General features: G+C 48.1%; 2 protein-coding genes across 5 annotated transcripts in view; both read right to left on the minus strand.

Moving 5' to 3' along the window:
* GBF1 (golgi brefeldin A resistant guanine nucleotide exchange factor 1) overlaps positions 1–16,034 on the minus strand; it is a 348,645-nt gene that overhangs the window by 284,492 nt on the left and 48,119 nt on the right. For all 4 annotated transcript variants that reach the window (XM_087963724.1, XM_026674267.2, XM_026674268.2 and 1 more), the window contains exon 2: positions 5,595–5,700. In XM_087963724.1, coding sequence (XP_087819850.1) covers positions 5,595–5,700 — 106 coding nt within the window. The remainder of the gene's footprint in view (positions 1–5,594; positions 5,701–16,034) is intronic.
* On the minus strand, positions 12,047–15,216 carry LOC148130778 (uncharacterized). Its single transcript, XM_087962576.1, has 2 exons — positions 14,561–15,216; positions 12,047–12,451 (listed from the first exon to the last, which is right to left on the minus strand). The coding sequence occupies exons 1-2, from the start codon at positions 15,077–15,079 to the stop codon at positions 12,047–12,049; spliced, it is 924 nt and encodes a 307-aa protein (XP_087818702.1). The 5' UTR covers positions 15,080–15,216.

Consider the following 16,034-nt stretch of genomic DNA (forward strand, 5'->3'; position numbering starts at 1 on the left):
GAGCACATGGAGGGCTGCGCGGCCCCCTAAAGAAATGCCACCCCACACCATTACTAACCCACTGCCAAACCGGTCATGCTGGAGGATGTTGCAGGCAGCAGAACGTTCTCCACAGCATCTCCAGACCCTGTCATCTCTGTCACATGTGCTCAGTGTGAACCTGCTTTCATCTGTGAAGAGCACAGGGCGCCAGTGGCGAATTTGCCAATCTTGGTGTTCTCTGGCAAATGCCAAACGTCCTGCACGGTGTTGGGCTGTAAGCACAACCCCCGCCTGTGGACGTCGGGCCCTCATACCACCCTCATGGAGTCTGTTTCTGACCGTTTGAGTAGCCACATGCACATTTGTGGCCCGCTGGAGGTCATTTTGCAGGGCTCTGGCAGTGCTCCTCCTGTCCCTCCTTGCACAAAGGCGGAGGTAGCAGTCCTGATGCTGGGTTGTTGCCCTCCTACGGCTTCCTCCATGTCTCCTGATGTACTGGACTGTCTTCTGGTAGTGCCGTGCCTCCATGCTCTGGACACTACGCTGACAGACACAGCAAACCTTCTTGCCACAGCTCGCATTGATGTGCTATCCTGGATGAGCTGTACTACCTGAGCCACTTGTGTGGGTTGTAGACTCTGTCTCATGCTACTGCTAGAGTGAAAGCACCATCAGCATTCAAAAGTGACCAAACTATCAGCCAGAAAGCATAGGAACTGAGAAGTGGTCTGTAGAACCACTCCTTTATTGGGGATGTCTTGCTAACTGCCTATGCTTTCCACCTGTTGTCTATTCCATTTGCACAACAGCATGTGAAATTGATTGTCAATCAGTGTTGCTACTTAAGTGGACAGTGGACTTGTGATTGACTTGGAGTTACATTGTGTTGTTTAAGTGTTCCCTTTATTTTTTTGACCAGTGTATGTATTGCCCTCCTTATGTCCAAAGAATGCCACTTCTTTTCTAAGCTATGGACTGGGTTCGGGTAGAAGTCTGGTAGCACTATCTCCTGAGCTCTATGGAATGTGGAATTCACCTTGGGAATGAAAGTTGGATCCAGTCTTAATACTACTCTGTTTGGGTGGAATATGCAAAGATCCTCCTTTATGGATAAGGCCGCTAGTTCGGATATCCTTCTGGCCAACGTTATGGCCACTAGGAAAGCCACTTTAAGGGTGAGCGAATGCAAACTAACTGACCTCAGTGGTTCAAATGGCTCTGTTATAAGCGTCTTCAGCACCTTAAGTCAGGTCCCAGGTGGGGTACCTGTGTATTACTGGTGGCCTTAGGTTGGTTGCTCCCCTGATCAACATGCGGACCAGTGGATGCTGTGCAAGGGATTTCCCACTATCGCTGCTACCTGCCTACGTAAGGTGTTGGGAGTCAGACCCTATTCCAGGCCCTCCTGGAGAAAGTCCAGAACCTGTGTCACCGATACTGTGGTTGGGTTGTTATGTTTCTTAGAACACCAACCCCAAATGCTTTCCAAGTAGCATCATAAATCCTATTGGTTGACGGCCTCCTAGAGGCTTGGAGTGTTTGTATTACGTTGGTTGAACATTCTAACTGTCTCAGTGTGGCCCTCTTAAGTGCCAGTCAATTGAAGCCACTGCGATTCTGGGTGTTGAACTGCCCCTGGTTCAACTCTATTCTGTCTGGGGGAATTCTCTATGGTCTTGCTACTGACAGATCTACCAGATCTGTGTACCACGACTGCCTGGGCCAGTGAGGCGCTACAAGTAAAACCTCTGCCTTTTCCTCTATCACTCTATTGATTATCCTCAGTATTAACAGAAGCGGGGGAAATGTTTAAAGTAGCCCCCTTGGCCACGGCCCTCAGAGAGCATTGGCCCTTTCCGCCCCCAGTGTTGGGAATCTTGAGTAGAATCTCGGAAGTTGCGTATTTGTTGGGGATGCAAACAGGTTCAGGACTGGTTTCCTGAACCTGTGTGACAGCTCCCTGAACAGTTCTGGGTGTAGATTCTGAGTGGTTGACAATTGTTCTGCTGAGTCAATCTGTCTGCACATTCTCCGATCCCGAGATATGTTCTTCTCTGATTGATGTTTCTCCGCCCAGCGGCCTAAATGCTCCACCTTTTGCATGAGTGCCTGGGAGTGAGTCCCCCTTGTCTATTGATATCTGCCTTGGCGGTCACATTGTCCATCAGGATCAGCACGTGCTGGCCTACTATCCTCGCCTTGAATGTCCTTAAAGAGAGATGCATGGCCTTGAGCTCCAGCCAATTGATATTGTTTCTGAGGTCTGTCTTGGACCACTGACCCTATGTGATTTGTACCTGGCAGTGGGTCCCCCAACCAACCAGGCTAGCGACTGTTGTGATGGACAGTCAGTTGGGTTCCTTGAACCCACATCCCTTGGTCATAGCCTGTGATCCCCACCACCAAGAATGAAGGGAATGCTTCACTCTTGGTGGGACCCCAACCTTGGTTCTCGCATTGCCTTGTCTGCTCTCTGGCAAGGTAACAGAAACCATTGTAAGGTTCTTGCGTGCAGCTGGGCCCAAGGCATTGGGATGCACAATATCATTTTCCCTAGTAGTTGCAAGAGTAAGTCCAGAGCCACCACTGGAGATGTGATCACCTGACCTATTCATTGCTTTTATGCTGTTCTGCTACTCCTGTGACAGATATACCTTTATTATTTGCTTTAACTGGAGCCGAAGCAAGTTTCCACTTGTGCTTCAAATCTGCCTGCCAATGGCGGAACCAAACTAGACAGCTGACTGTGACCGAAGCTGAAATAGCCTTGGTAGCGTACTTGACACCATTAAGTGTGGCGTCAGCAATCAACTCCATTGTTGCTATCAACTTGTTCAAGTCCTGTTGCAATCGAAGATCACCACGTAGCGCCCTTTCCTGCATCTGCCCGAAACATATCAGGGCTGCCTTGCTGAAGAATGAGGCCATTGAGGTTGCCTTCACTGCCCGTGCCTGGTGAACTTTTGGAGGGTCTGTTCCGACTTCTTGTCCTCTCCTTTTAGACCCTCTTCTGCATCATTGGCCAATACGGTTGCAGCTGCCACTGGCCCATCTATTGTTGGAACTTGAATCATTTCAGCCAGTTCCACATTATAATTCTTCCTCTCATTCCCACCTGGTGTTGGGAAAATCACTGAGCTGTCTAACTGCACCTCCATGACCTCCATGAACAGCTCTGGGGAAGGCACCACCTTGCTTTCCACTTTAGTTCTTGCAAAAAGCCAATCCTTGGGGTCTGAGGAATCTGGAGCAGGTTCCTCTGTTTGTGTGGCAATCTCCAAACCTGTCGCTACCTTGGCTTTACCTAACAGCATTTTAAATAGCTGCTGGCGAAATAGGCCTGTGAAAGCTGGGACCTCTGTCTCATTCTCTTCTTCATCAGAGAATGCTGTCTCCCTCTGTTCTTCCTCTCCTGAGGTTGAAGCCTCACTTTGGATGTATGATCGCATTGAATTTGATCTCTGAGACTCTAATTCCTCTCCCATCTCCCTGGCCAGTGAGGGCTGCCGTTTATCAGACCTTCTCTCATTATTCCCAAAGTTAGGTTGGATACATTTTCCCTCCCTAACCTCTGTAAGCATTTGTAACATTAGGGCTTTCATTTCCTCCCTAATGGTCTGTTCTCAGAGTTCTGCTGCTGTAGGGCTGAACTGGTCTCCATTGCCAGCCTTCTTCTCTTGAGGAAAGGCTCCCAGCTCTCACTGAATTCCTGAGAGCTTCCCTTCATCTCTGATACACTCTCTCTTTCAGACAAAGAGCTGGCTGACTACACTGCTCACTCGCTCACTCTGGTGTCGCCTCATGAGAGCAAGTTTCCTGTTGCTTTGTTACCATTGGCCTACTTGCTGAAGCACGGGAATTTCCATTCCTCTCCGCCTCCTTTTTAGCCCTTGCAAAGCTCTTTTCAATGGCCTTTTGTCTCCTTAAAGCATCCTTTTATCAGATTTGGACATTTTAATGAAGGGCTTTTCTCTCTCCTCAGCCTTTGATGTTTACTGGGCTCTCTGATTCCTTTTAAGATCTGTTCGGTCTGGTGATTCCTGGTCTTCCAAGCCTGCCTCCATCTCTGAAAACTTAGCCATATTGTCCCCCTTTGTTTTCTGGGACAAGCAACTTCGCCCTCACTGGAGCTCAGCTGGCGTGGTCTGTTACTTCCTGGCCGCTCTAGAGTATGCTCAGCCTCAATTGAGTATGGACTCTAGTCTCCTGCTTCATTGGGTCTTGCAGGGGTTACTTTTTAGAGTGTGCTTAGCCGCAACCGAGTATGGACTCTCTTAGTTTTTGGGGGAGCTTCTTCCTACCTTTTAAGGGCTTCACGAAGCATTTTTCTGCAGCCTGATGCCTGCTCTGCCCTTCCGGAGCTGCTGTGGCTTCCCTCTAAACACCTGTCAGCTGTTCAGCGGTTCCTGCTTATTCTTCACCCCTTCAGGATAGCATTTTCTTCAGGATAGCTGAGCACTTGCCTATTTACCCTCTGAACCCCTCTGTTCGCTCGCTTGTTACTGGATGGCCGAGCTCTCTCCCCTTCAGCTCCTCTAATTCAGGGTAGCCGAGTGCAAGCAGCTCGCTCTCTTTAAAACCGTGCGGCTTTTTTCTTCACCCTAAACAGTTGTTTAGCGCTCTCCCACTTTGCTAACGACCCGTGGATTCCCCGCTTGCCCGAGGTCTGCGTCTCTATCACTTAACCCACAGTTTGTAGGTTTTTAATTCCCCTTTCTCTGCACTGTTCATAGAGTCCAAAGCGTGATTTTCAAACTTTTCCTCTGAGCACTTTTGCATGAAGACTGAGTCAAAAACTGGACATGTGCAGTGGAAGGAGGCGGGACTAAGCTTTGATTGACTCAATCTTCAAGCAAGGAAGCAGAGACTATCCATGCTTTGGATTCTGCAACCCGTACCACTGAGGAAAAAGATAAATTTCAACAACTGTAGAATCAGACTGCAGCATAACAAAATTGACAACAGTGAAGGGGAGCTGAATACTTTCTGAACACACTGTATAAATAAATAAATGAATCTTATATTTAAGATATACTGTGACAAAAATAGCTAAAAACACATTATTATCAAAAGTTGAGATTTACAATTAGCTTGGATTGTAAAAAAATACTTGGGATGCTATTTTGTCTAAAATACATTGAATGAAATATGTTTGAATGCATAGAGAGACTGAACTGAGTATGTAGTCAAATTAACTTGTAGACTGACCACATTTCAACAGGAATTCCAATGATAATTCCTATTAGATATGTATGTTGCCCAGATTGATAAAACTCAAGAAAATTTTTATAGTGGGAAAAGGCTCCTTGATTTTTATGAAAATGGTAGGTTTAATGTAGCAGATTTTCAAGTTCATCACTGGACTTTTAATCTTATGTAGAATTTTTAAAAAATTGATTATCATTCCCTTTGGGCTTGTTTAGCAAATCAATTTGTGATACCCCTGAAATCATTTCAGGTTACTGGATCCGACATAAAAGATTAAAATTGCATATATTAACATAGGATCATTAATTATTGTAATTTCTCTTAAACACTTAACATTGAAAGATAAATTGTATTAGACAAATTTGGAGTTAATTAATACAATTCTTCCATTTCTAGTAACTTACCAAACGTACATGAGTACTCCATCTTGCACTGCGTTTTATGGCTCCTATTACTGTATTGATTTCACCTTGTACAATGTAAATATTCTTATCTACAATCCTGGCAGTCCTGAAACAGAGACATCAAGTTACTATTCCACCAAAAATGCATATTCTCTACATCTGATCAAATAATTAGGAAACAAATGCCCCAAAATAAACAGTTTGAAAAGAGACAGAAGACATTTTTTAGGGAAAGTAGCAATGATCTGAACTGAACCACAGCAGTCTGCTTTATATACTATAAATAATTGGTAGTTATTTGTTTGTCAACACTGAATTTACAAACTCATAAAAACTATAAAAACAGTTCCTTTCATACTTCAACACTGACATATAGGATTACAAAAAAGTGAGTGTTCTGGGCTGCATGAAGCCCAAAGGTTAGTTATGCCCCATTGCACTTCCTCACATTCTCATCTGTATCTCTCCTTCAATGCACTGCTAGATTTCTCATTAAATAGTCAGTTCAGAAATACTGCCATACTGTTTTTTTCCTATCTGATCTCAAGTAGGATATATCATCCTGCTTTCCCTAATGCATTTAATGCTACTTCTTGTTTTATTTTTTCATTCATGCCCGAAATTACGTAATTTTAGCCTACTTTTTGCTACTGTGTCTTCTATACTGCTGTTTCTCTTTCTCCTCCAATCCCACTTTCCACAAACATCTCTGTATCCTTCTTAGCATATTTTGCCTAGTATTTTTCTGACTATTTGTTTTTAATTTTTTCAAATCAATGCTTTTTTATTTAATTTATTAAATATATCATACAAATAAAACATATACATCTACAGTACAAAATAGATACCTTAAAAATAAAAATAAAAAAATGGAAAATAAAAAGATAAAAAAGAAATAAAAAAACTTCCCCCTTCATCCCGAGCAGTATAATCAACACTAAAAACTTATAATTATCTCTTAAAATACAACCAAATATCTCTTTATTCTATATCTTTAAAAAATTCTGCAGAACTTTTCTTGATGATAAAGGTAATCCTCAACTTACAATGGCAAATAGTCATAAAGCATGACAACATTACTTAGTGATGGCAATCCCCGTAGTCCTGGTAACTACTGTTAATTGAATCCCATAGTTGTTAGGAAGGCAACTTTCTGCCAGCTTCTCACAACACAAGTCAATGGGGAAGCCACTAGGAAGTTGCAAGTCCCAAGGTTTACAGGCAGGAAAGTGGCTGCTATCACACAGGGAGGAGGATTGGAAGGAGCACTCAAGAGGCACTGTGTAGGGGGTATGTGAGGACTGCCATGCAGGGCAGAGATAGTCCAGAGGGCACATCAGGAAGGGTGCACAGGAGTCAGCATGGGTCATGGAGGGTTGAAAGAGTGAGCAAGAGGCGTCAGACAAATTGGAAATGATGCACAAGAATGTACAAGAGGTGTTCTGCAGTCAGGGAGGGTGTCCAGGAGTACAGAGCAGGCCATGTTCATAGGACTGTGTGGGTGGCCAGCACAAGCGCATAGGGACTGTTTTATTACATTATAAACCATTCAGAATCATCTTCTCTCCCTAGAACACTCGACTGCTAGCAGACAAAATAAATATATGTGATATAGAATAACTAGAAACCAATTAAAATACATGACCAGTAGATATGTCACAAATAATGCATTAGATGCATCTGCAAGTATTTAATTTGCTAGTATCATCTCTTTAATTTGCTAGCATCATCCAAGTAGCAAGAAATACTCTGAAACTGTAGACCAGGGGTGTCAAACTCAAGGCTCGGGGCTCGGATCCAGCCCATGGGGTGCTTAGATCTGGCCCGTGGGGCTGCAATAGAAACAGCAAAGGACTGGCCCGTTGTCAAGCCTGAATCTGGCCGAGTGGTGGACGGTTCCTTTCCGGTGGGGGGTTTGTTTCTACCATGGGTTATTCTCACATGAATTCAGGTTGACAGTTTGGAGCTGAAGGAGGAGAGCAGAGGTGGATGAAGACTTCAGCCAAAACAACATAGTTAGCCGATGAGTCAGATACATTCCAATGGCAGGCTGGCCAGAGGAGGAGAGAAATCACCAAGCAACCAGCCCTTATCCTGATTGGACAGTGTGACATATTGTTTTAGAAAAAAATGAGAAACTTTAAGTGGGATGGAAAGTGCAGGAACTTTTAGTACCTTTTAGTAGGACCAGTTGCTGTCACCACCTGAGGAAGAGATGGGGCCCATCAACTCTGGGTGAGTTGAGGCCACAGGATTTCTTGGTGACGATGCGCAATCGGAGTGTGGGGAGCCTCCCAAGGGACTTCAGCAGGATGAGCCATGACCACCCAGGGCCGTAGCAGAGCCCACCAAGGCACCATGGAGAAGGCCGCTTTCCCGACTGCCCACAGCCCCAGCAGATGGCCGGTGCAGCCTGACGGGAACCGAAATCCGGGTTACGCTGGCCACATGCCCAGTAGCTCCTTGCTCCTCACCCACTTCAGCTGCCAGGGCCGGTCCACCCTCCCCACCAGCCTGCAGCCCCACCGCGGATCAAATACTAGCCTCCAAAGTGCCAGCTCATCCACGGCTAGAAGCTTTCACCCTGTCTGTGGAATCCTTAAGCAATGGCCCCAAGGGAATCACCAGAGCAACCCAGCGAGGGAGGAGGCAACTCACACGGCTACCCATGTCCCCCCAGAGGGGCTGGGAACTGCCTGAATGGGATTACCACCCCAGCTGTGGCTGGATCCAGTTGCAATGGGTCCTTACCTCAGACCCGCCTCTGCCTCCTGCGCCAATTCCTTTGTCTCACCAGTCGGCAGCCCAGGCGCCCAACCAAAGAGGCGCCCACTTGGTCAACAATTCGCCACTGGGAACCCTGGGAAAGGGCTGAGATATCCCCCCCATGGCCAGCTGAGGGGCCCGTAGAGCTGCCGGGAGCCCTCACTCCCAATCCCACACCAGAGTCGAAAGCCCCTGATCTGACCAGGCCAAGGAGAAAACTGTGCAGGAGGAGGAAAAGAGGAAAACTCACCCGCCAGGCTACAGAGGTCCCCACCCCCCGCCCAGCTGAGGGAGAGGGAACGCCCGTGACCTATGACAGCGACAACAAAGGTGAAGATGACCTGATAATGAGTGAAGCCATTTGCCATTATTAAATTGAAGATAACAGCGCCAAACTCAGGGGTAAGTGAAGGCCGTAATTGACATGGGCTGTACCTGCTGCCTGATCAACCTACCCACTGTCCTAAAGCTGAGGATCCAAATGAAGATGACCCGACCCGTACAGTTTCAGCAGGTCAATGGATCATTGATAGGTGGTGCCCCTGCCACCCTCCTTACCAAGCTCATAAGACTGGAAATGGGTCACCACAGAGAGCGCCTCCACTTTATGGTGGCACCAAAGATGAGAGAGGTGGTGATCCTGGGGCTGAAGCTGGACAAGTTGGAACCTACCATCACATGGAAAGATGGCTACAGAGAACTGAAAATAGGGATAGGTGCTCACCCCCCTCGTCTATTTACCAGAGGACAGGCTGCCCAGCCACGGGATGACACTAACTGGAAGAGAAAGCTGCTGCTGCCTCACAACCGCTCCCAGGCACCCCCCAAATCCCGAGAGTGTATCAGAACCTAGCAGTGGTATTCAGCGAGGAGGTGCTAAACTTGCTGTGCTGTAGAGTTCGTGCCAGGGGCTAAACTACCCAAGCCAAATATGCACTCCATGACCCCAAAAGAGATGAAAGAGCTTGTTGTTATGTGGGAGAAGAGAAATAAGACAAGTTCACACTTCCTAAATCATCGAATAAGAGAGGCACTATTGGGAGATCTGGAATAGAATCAGGGAAAAAAATTACATTAAAATACCAGGCTGGATTTCCACTATGGAAGCTATGATCTACCCAAATACTTCAGATATAAATAAAATGATTAGATATAACCAATTATTAGATGATCTTTTAAAATTCGACAGAGAAGAGGAGGCGGTGAAACCAATGATAACCTGCATGAAAAAAATTGGATACAGTATACAATTAGATTGGGAAAGATTATGGACCAAAAATTATAAATTAACATTGGTAGCCTCATACACTATAAAGAAAATCTGTACAAAATGTTTTATCACTGACATCTAGCACCAGCGAGATTGGCTAAAATTTACCCAAATTTAAAACCAGAATGTTGGAAATGTAAAAAGAAACCTGGTACATTCCTTCATATGTGGTGGACCTGTCCAAAAGCGAAGCAATTCTGGAATAAGATAAAAATCTGGTTACAGGAAATAACAAGACTAAAGATAGTACCAAAACCTGAAATGTTCCTACTAGGAATAACTAAAGGTAAATATACAAAAAATATTGAATGTTTAATGATATTAACAGTGGCCAGGATATTATATGCTCAAAATTGGAAATTAGATGACATGAGTATAAAAAAAGTAACGGATTGCGCAGAAATGAACAAATTCAAAAGGGAATTGCAGGAGAGGGAAGAAAAAGAATATGGCCTGGGAAAATGGGCGTTGGTTCTTACCTGACACGCCATTTCTCTTGGAGCTGCGAGGATCATCCAGAGAGTGTCTTCTGCTGTTGTAGGCTGAGCTAATTCTTGAGGAAAGCTCCTCCTTCCGTCACGTGACTTCCTTAGAGCGTTCCCCCAGTTTATGCGAAGACGAGAGGAAACAGGAATTCGTGCTCTCATCTGACTAGACTTGAAGGTTCATTGGCCGAAACAAGACCCCACCAGACGGTGAAAGAAAAGGGAGGGGCTGGATGATCCTCGCAGCTCCAAGAGAAATGGTGTGTCAGGTAAGAACCAACGCCCATTCTCCTTAGAGCTGCTCGGATCATCCAGCTGGGCCTGTCCTACGGGAGGGGCGCCGTCTGGTCTGCAGTCCCCTCGGGTTCCCTGAGAACCCTCTGTAGAACCCTTCTACCGAAGGAAGCCTCAGCTGAGGCATACCTGTCAATCCTGTAATGCCAAATAAAGGGTGACGGGGAGGCCCACGTCGCTGCCCGGCAAATGTTGATTACTGGAGCCTGGGTAGCCCAGGCAGCTGACGTAGCCGCGCTCCTAGTGGAGTGAGCCGTGATACCCCTGGGCACCTGGAGAGCCTGAGCCTGATATGCTTTGGCAATGGCCGCCCTTATCCAACGACCTATAGTGGTAGGAGGAGCCTTGAGCCCCTGTGACTTTGGTTGGAAGGATACAAACAGGGCTTCGGACTTACGGAAGGTCTCAGTACGTTTAATGTAAATCCGCAAGGCACGTCTGACGTCCAGAGTGTGCCAAAGTCTCTCCCTTTCATGAGTTGGCCTGGGGCAAAAATTGGGGAGGATAAGTTCTTGAGCCCTATGGAACACCGAATTAATCTTGGGCAAGAAGAAAGGGTCAAGCCGGAGGACCACGCAGTCGGGGTGGAAGACGCAAAGGTCTTTCCTAACAGACAGTGCAGCGAACTCTGATATCCTACGGGCTGAAGTGATCGCTACCAGGAAAACTACTTTGTAGGATAGGAACTGAAGTGAAACCTCTCTTAAGGGTTCGAAGGGTGGCTTTGTGAGGGAGGTAAGGACCCTGTTGAGGTCCCAGGTTGGATACCGGTGAAGGGCCGGAGGACGCAGATTTGTGGCCCCCTTCAGAAAGGCTCGAATACGGGGATGGTGAGAGAGGGAACTGCCTTCTCCACCGGAGATGACTGTAGACAAGGCAGCTACCTGACGTCTTAGCGTGTTGGGGGACAGCCCCTTACTGAGACCCTCCTGGAGAAAGTCAAGCACTTGGGCAATGGAGGGGGTAGTTGGGTCAATAAGAAGCTTGACACACCATTTACTAAAAATGGTCCAGGTGGCGTCGTAAATCCTTGTAGTTGAGGGTTGCCTGGCTGCTAAAATGGTATCAATGACTTTGTTAGAGAGGTTTTCCCTCTTCAAACGTTCCCGCTCAACCTCCAGACGGCTAGTTGAAGCCATTGGGGGTTAGGGTGGAGAAGGGGACCTTGGGACAGGGAGATTCTGTCTGCTGGGATTCTCCAGGGAGGGGCTACTGATAGGCTGCGGAGGTCCGCGAACCAAGGGCGACGGGGCCAATAAGGTGCTACCAGAATCAGTTCCGCCCTCTCTTGAAGGACCTTCTGAAGGACTAAGGGCACCAGCGCCAGGGGAGGGAAGGCATAAAGGAGGCCCGTGGGCCACGGACACCGAAGGGCGTTGTGGTCCTCCGCCCCTGGGGAGGGGAATCTTGAAATGAACCTTGGAAGGTGGGTATTGAGGGGGGAGGCGAACAGGTCTACCACTGGAAGCCCGAAGATGTATGCCGCCTCCCTGAATAGAGCTGGATGGAGGCGCCACTCCGACTGGTCTATGGTGGCCCTGCTCAACCAGTCTGCTCGGGTGTTGGAGGAGCCCGAGATGTGGTCCGCCCTGAGAGAAAGGAGGTGAGACTCCACCCATCGACAGAGGCGCTCGGCCTCACTCATTAGGCGGAATGATTGCGTGCCCCCCTGCTTGTTGATGTGGGCTTTGGCTGTGATGTTGTTGGTGAGGATGAGAACGTGGCGGCCGCGTACCTGGGGGAGGAAACTGTGGAGGGCCAGATGGACAGCGCGAAGCTCCAACCAGTTTATGTTGCACAGTTTCTCCGTCAGTGACCAACTGCCCTGTGCTGTAAGGGACTGGAGATGAGCGCCCCATCCAGACAGACTGGCGTCTGTGGTGATGGTGACTCTTGGGGGCTCCTTGAGGGGGCAGCCCTTGTTGATAGACGCCTTGCTCCACCAAAGGAGGGAGGTGAGCACCCTTGGTGAGACCCTGACCTTGCGCTTTGAGTTGCTTGATCCGGTTCTTTGGTACGGGAGCAGGAACCACTGGAGGGATCTGGAGTGGAAACGGGCCCAGGGAATAATGGAAAGACAAGATATCATTTTACCCAGTAACTGGGATAGTTCCAGAAGGGAAACCCTCTTAAGGCGTCTGATACTTGTTACAGATTTTTGGATGCTGAGAATTCTCTCCGCAGATAGAAACACCTTTCCCTTCACAGTGTCGATTACCGTCCCCAGGTGAGTTATCCTGGTGGAGGGGGATAATTGACTTTTCTTCCAATTGATGAGGAACCCGTGATCCTGGAGAGAGGATAGGGAAGTTTGGGTATCCCTCACTGCCTGTTCCCTGGAAGGGGAAAGGATGAGAATATCATCGAAGTAGCAGTGGAGGGTTCTGAGGTGTGCAGCTAAAGCGGCCAAGACCTTGGTGAAAGTTCTGGGTGCTGAGGCCAACCCGAATGGGAGAGCCACGTATTGAAAGTGGAGGTTATTGTAGCAGAAACGGAGAAATTTGTAATGGGAGGGTCGGATTGGGGTGTGTAGATATGCCTTGGAGAGGTCAATGGATGACAACCAGTCTCCCTGTCTAACGCCCAGTAGGATGGACTGCAGCGTGTTCATTTTGAATTTGCGGTATACGAGATGGCAGTTAAGCCGCTTTAAATCCAAAATCGCTCTCCATCCCCCCGTGTGTTTGGGTACCACAAATAAGTGGGAATAAAATCCCTGTCCTCTTTGAGACGGAGGAACGGGTTGGATGGCCTGTATATCAAGTAGGTGCTGAATTGCTGAGTCCATCAGGCTGCGCTTGGTGTAGTTCTTGGAGAGGGGGCATGGCATGAAAAAATCGGGGGGCGGGGGAGATTGGAATTCAAGGGCAAGGCCAAACCTGATGGTGTCCCTGACCCAGGCGTTGGAGGTTGAGGAATCCCACTGGTTGGCGAAGGTCTTGAGACGCCCGCCAATGGGAATCAAATCTGGTGGCTTATCTGGAGCGCCTGAATGGCCTGTTGCCCAAGCCCCGAAAGGGCCTTTTGAAGCCACCGCCCCTTCTGTGCCTGTCAGAGGAGTTGGTCCTGTCCTGAGGCTGACCCGAGCCTTTGGTACCTGGGAGGAAAGGGGGTTTGGAAATAGGGGCGAAAGGGAGCTCTCCGAAAGGGCTGTAGGGATCTTGGCTCTGACTTGCGGGTGAGGGATGGAAGGAATTTTTTCTTGTTCCTTCCTTCTACTAAAAGGGGATCCAGAGATGGTCCAAACAATTTGGTTCCCACGAGGGGAGCGGAAGCCAATTTAACCTTGTTTTTGAGGTCTGCCTGCCAGTGTTTTAGCCAGAGCAGACGGCGGGCAGAGACATGGGAGGAAATGGCACGGGTGGAAAATCTGACCGAGTGATAGGTAGCGTCGGCCGAGAACTCGGCCGCGGCCGTAATCTTGGCTATGTCCTGATGGGCTCAGACATTGGAGGCTGGGACATGTTGCTTAAGCTGGCGAAGCCAGCGAATGGATGACCTGATGAAGAAGGAGGCAGCCGTGGCCGATCTGATTGCCCAAGCGTCTGACTGGTGGGCACGGCGTAAGGCCAGCTCTGATCGTTTCTCCTCCGGTCTCAGGGCCTCTAGGAGGTCGCTGAAGGTGGAGGAAGAGGCCAGACCCACGATGTGCTTGTCAACCTCCGGAGTACCCAATAGGTCGGAAAGCTCTGGGTCTAGGTTGAAGAATTTTTTATCGTGAGCCGAGGGGGCGGGGGTGGCGCCAAGGAGGCTAGTTGCTTGGACACCAGGTCGAGGAAGATGGGAGGGGTTGGTATGACCTCAGCCTCCACGACAGGCTGTTGAAAAATGGGATCCTCTGGACCTTCCGGAGTAAGAGAAGGGGGGTCAGAGGGGATCTGAGTCTTTAGACCCGAAATGTTTCTGGCCTTGAACAGGAGGGATTTGAATAGTTGGGGCTTAAAGAGCCCCACAAAGGCGGGTTAGTCGGGAGAGAGACCCTCATCCTCTGACATCTCTGCCTCTGATGGTTCTATGTCATAAAGGTTCTATGTTCTTTGTAGGGACCCCAAATCAAAATCCTCCTCCTCCTCCCTGTAAGGATCTAGTTCCCCTACCGCCTCTTCCTCCTCCTCCCTTACTGAGGGGGAACCCTCCCCCTGATGGGGTACCTGATCCTGTGGCGGTTCCGATCTGAGTGGGAGTGATCTTACTGAATGAGACTCGGATTCGGTGGCCAGTGGAGGTAGAACAGGCCTGCCCATCTGTTGGAGCCCTTCTGCAATCCCTTGGCGGATAGCCTGCTCCATCCAGGATCTCAGTTGCTCCGGAACCACCTGAATGAGAGGTTCTTCCTGGTGTAGGCCGGCGGCCGTGGGCGTGAAGGTAGCCTCTGGAGTTTGTCTGGCCGATGTTCCGGGGGCCTGGTGACCCTGAGAGGGCGAGCTGCACCTGGATAGGGAGGAATGGACTACAGGAGGAGGGCGGTGAGAAGAGGTAGAAGGAGGTAGTGTGGGAGGCACTGAGCCTGCCTGCCTGGTGCGTTTATCAATCTCTTTTTCCAGCGCCTTATGGCGTCTTAAGGTGTCCCTCTGGGAGGCTTTGGAGGGCTCCTTAGCCTGCCTGCGCAGATAGTAGGTCTTTGATTTGGCCATCAAGGAAGAGCCTGTGGAAGGATTGCCTTCTGCCATTTTTTTGATAATTGAGTAAGAAAAAGGATCAATATGTGGCGGTTGGCACGCCTAGGGGTCGACCTACAACAAGGCCGGGAGCCCTGAGAAATCTTTTACGTCCCCCCCTTCTTATTTATATATTTCTATATTTATTTATATATGTATATAATATATATATATATATATATATATATATATATATATATATATATATATGTATATATATATATATATATATATATATATGTATGTATGTATATATTACTATTACTACTATTACTATTACTATTACTACTACTACTATTATTATTATTATTATTATTATTATTATTATTATAATTATTAATTATTATTATTATTATATATTTATTGAAATGGGAGATCTTCCTCTGTCTCTTAAATTCCTCTAGTCTTATTGTTGTTATTTAGAGAGCTATCTGTCCGAAGGTGATTAGAGGAAGAAGGGGAAGCTGGTCCAAATGACCAAGGAACGCCACGGGCCCTAAGGCAAAGGCTGGGCCTAACCAGACTGCCTTCCCAGGCGGAACTGGGCGGAAGTGGTGAGAGTCAAGCCGCGCCAGCTAAGGCAGGCCGCGGAAGGAGCCATCAAGGGAGGCAGATAAACAGGCCTCCAACGAAAAACCAGGCAATTTACTGTGATTGAAAACTGAGCAGACCAGCTGGTCCTGCTGCCTGATTGCGAGCGCGCTGCAGCAATCGGGTAGATAAGGAAACCAAAATGGCGCCCGGCCACGAGGCGGCGCTTAAAATGGCGTCCGCCTGCTACGTGGGCTTACAGGGCTCCAGCAGCGGCAAGAGACAACTCTCCAGGGGCAATCCAAAGTCCCCAGGGGGAAAAGCAAGCAAGGGAGAGTCCAACAACCCTCGGACAGAGAGAAACAGCGTTCAGGTGGGGGGGAAAACGGAACGAATCGATGCGATTAAATAAAATAACAGGAAAAAACCGGCAGAA

Source organism: Notechis scutatus, chromosome 4 (assembly GCF_049901735.1).
Source record: "Notechis scutatus isolate UNSWTSFEM ecotype Mainland chromosome 4, rNotScu1.2, whole genome shotgun sequence".
NCBI classification, from domain to species: domain Eukaryota; kingdom Metazoa; phylum Chordata; class Lepidosauria; order Squamata; family Elapidae; genus Notechis; species Notechis scutatus.

What these genes read in the sequence shown, in the direction of transcription:
- LOC148130778 (XM_087962576.1), bottom strand. Translation starts at nt 15,079, where the DNA reads ATGGCAGAAGGCAATCCTTCCACAGGCTCTTCCTTGATGGCCAAATCA. An exon ending in CGGAACCGCCACAGGATCAG is followed by an intron (nt 12,452 to 14,560) that starts GTACCCCATCAG and finishes TTTCCACTCCAG; the next exon opens with ATCCCTCCAGTGGTTCCTGC.